General features: G+C 37.4%; 1 protein-coding gene across 2 annotated transcripts in view; it reads left to right on the top strand.

Annotated features, from left to right (window-relative positions):
• Positions 1-2,937, top strand: part of LOC107683602 (potassium voltage-gated channel subfamily H member 5-like) — a 35,380-nt gene that overhangs the window by 16,477 nt on the left and 15,966 nt on the right. For both annotated transcript variants that reach the window (XM_016479681.1, XM_016479676.1), the window contains exons 8-9: positions 822-1,021; positions 1,112-1,364. In XM_016479681.1, the coding sequence (XP_016335167.1) occupies positions 822-1,021; positions 1,112-1,364 (453 nt within the window). The remainder of the gene's footprint in view (positions 1-821; positions 1,022-1,111; positions 1,365-2,937) is intronic.

The raw sequence follows: 2,937 nt of genomic DNA, 5'->3' as shown, positions 1-2,937 counted from the left end.
TTCCCTTATTGGTTGTGAGCAGAAGTATTTGGAAAGCTATTTCAGGGAAGGTTGCCATAGAGACGAGGAGCAAAGATACCGTGGTAACTCATGAGAAAGGCAATAAACACAGTACCAGAAGTTTACATTGTATATGTACTCTTCTTCCATTTATATATATATATATATATATATATGTATGTATATAAGACATCCCACTGTAAAATTTAATATTCAAGTACTAGAAAAATGGAAAAACAACCATTTTTGCTTGTACTTGTTCTAGTACTGCATTGAAATAATATTCTGTTCATAAAATAATGTTCCAAATGACATCCGGTGACTTTCATTATTACAAGCTCTTTGGGTAAATATGGGTTTGAAAATATAAATGTCATATAAAAGTGACATTTCGAAATATACATTTTAGAAATTAAAAGAAATGATTTAAATCAAGATCTAGCTTTGTGAAAGTGTATATTATGAAATTTTAAAACAACAATTACTATGTATTACAATTGATACAGAATATGTTGGTAATTTTTTACAGTTTGTTTAAAAATAAATGTTCTTTGTTCAAGTACACATGTACTTTGTTCTAAGCTATATTTGCAAATTTAAAAAAATAATAAAAAGAAATACTAAAAGTACATTTATGCAATTGTTTTATTTTTGTAATTAATTAATTAATAATTAAATTTTAAGTACTTAAGTCAGCCACATATTCAGACTCTCAAAAGTGAACACTATTGTGTAATATTGTAACAACTTAACTAGAGTTAGTTTTTCTTATTTCAAATCTGTCTGACATGACAATTTTTTTCTCTCCTCATGTCCTAAAGCTCTCCTTTACGCGACTATCTTCGGTAATGTGACAACCATTTTCCAGCAGATGTATGCAAACACCAACCGTTACCACGAAATGCTGAATAACGTGCGGGATTTCCTCAAGCTCTACCAGGTGCCCAAAGGCCTCAGTGAGAGAGTGATGGACTACATCGTCTCCACATGGTCCATGTCCAAAGGCATCGACACAGAGAAGGTGAGACTGAAACAGATGGGATGGTTACATGACTGAAGTTTTTGATATTATCCGTGGAAAATACTGAATTGGAAATTCATCTGTGCTCAGGTGCTCTCCATCTGCCCCAAGGACATGCGGGCAGACATCTGCGTGCACCTGAACACGAAGGTGTTCAACGAGCACCCAGCATTCCGATTGGCCAGTGACGGATGTTTGCGCTCATTGGCCGTGGAGTTCCAGATGATACACTCCGCCCCCGGTGACCTCATCTTCCATGCGGGTGAAAGCGTGGACCTGCTCTGCTTCGTGGTGTCAGGGTCACTGGAGGTCATCCAGGATGACGAGGTCATCGCTATACTGGGTTAGTTTAAAAACTGAGTTTTAAAGTTTAAAAGTTTTTAAAAGCACTAATTAATACATTCTATGACCTTCAGCTTCATTCACACTGCCAGTCCAATTCTGATTATTTGTGTATCCAACTGGAATCTGATCTAAATGACTGACTCCACACTGTATAATGCAACTGATTAGATTTGTTTTCCAGAAATATCTTGCAAAAAATAAAACAACAGCACTATGGAGGGGTTTGCAACACAGATGTTTGCATGGCTTTATTCTGTGCTGCCATCTGCATCTGTTTCAACTTGTTTAGACCAAGTGTGTAGACTAGGCTGACTTGCAGTATACTGTAATTTTGCACTTGAGATGCACTTCGCAACAACACAACCATGTTTCTGCAATAACTTTCAGCATGTTTCGTACAGCAACATCTGATATGTTTAGGCCATCTGTGGTGTGAGAAAATGACGGGCAAAAAATCCCATCTATTGCATTTTGGTTGCCATGGTGATGAAAACAATTTAAAACAGCAGGAACAGATTTGTGACACAACAGAACAAAACCAGCATACGCTTCTCAAAGATTAAAAAATAGATACATTTCTTTAAAGTTGTTAATTTGTTATCAGACTGCCTTCCAATACAAACACTTTCTCATTTTCAAACTTTCAATCAGCTGCTTCACAGAAATCGCATTAGATTATCATTCTCACTTGAGTCGTCATAGCAACGGAACCATACAGCGCCATTAATCACGAATCTCTAATGGCCACTAAGTTGAGGCCTCAGCAGGAGACCTGGACCCAAAGTGTCTCTCTGTGCCCAGGAGGGTGGTGGGTGTCTGGGCAGAGGAAGATGAGCTCCTGGAGAGCTGAGTTAGCGAGGTGTATAGCTGAGCGGCTCTGCAGGAGACGAATGAAACGAAATTAAGTTATTAGTCACATTTATCCATATGGCTCACATTTACCCAAAACTATTTTCGCTGGACTGTGTTCAACAGAACTGTTGTAAATGTGTGTAAATGAAGGAAAAACATTCCCAAGAGTCACTTGTTTACTTAAAGTTCACCCAAAATGAAGCTCCTGGCATCATTTGCTCACCAACATCCATTCCAAACCTGTATTAATTTCTTTGTTCTGTTGAAAACAAAAGTAGATATTTTGAATAGTCTGTGTTTTTTGCCTATACAGTGAAATGTTGTAGGGTCTAAATGTTGTTTTGGATCCCACTGACTTTAATTTTATGGGGGGAAAAAAATTCAACATTGTTCAAAATATCATCTTTTGTGTTGTCCAGTAGAAACTAAATCATGCAGGTTTGGATTGACATGACGGTGAGTAAATGACACATTTTTCATTTTTGGTGGAACTCTTGAAATTTTGTGTTTGGTTTCAGAGCCTCATTTTTCGCTGCATTTTTGCTTATTTGCATATTCTGCCTAACATCCTCAACCTCTACTCTACACACACTATAAAAGTATTATAAAATATGACAGTATGGATCCTGAAGGTATGGGTTCAACTGTCCCCACGGCAACAGAGTGCCATGGTAACGCATGACCAGTGTTGGGGAGTAACTAGTTACATGTAACGGCGT

This window comes from Sinocyclocheilus anshuiensis, unplaced genomic scaffold, assembly GCF_001515605.1.
Source record: "Sinocyclocheilus anshuiensis isolate Anshui unplaced genomic scaffold, SAMN03320099.WGS_v1.1 scaffold413, whole genome shotgun sequence".
Lineage (NCBI taxonomy): Eukaryota > Metazoa > Chordata > Actinopteri > Cypriniformes > Cyprinidae > Sinocyclocheilus > Sinocyclocheilus anshuiensis.
Note: the sequence above shows the minus strand (reverse complement) of the source record. Positions and strands in the feature narration are given on the sequence as shown.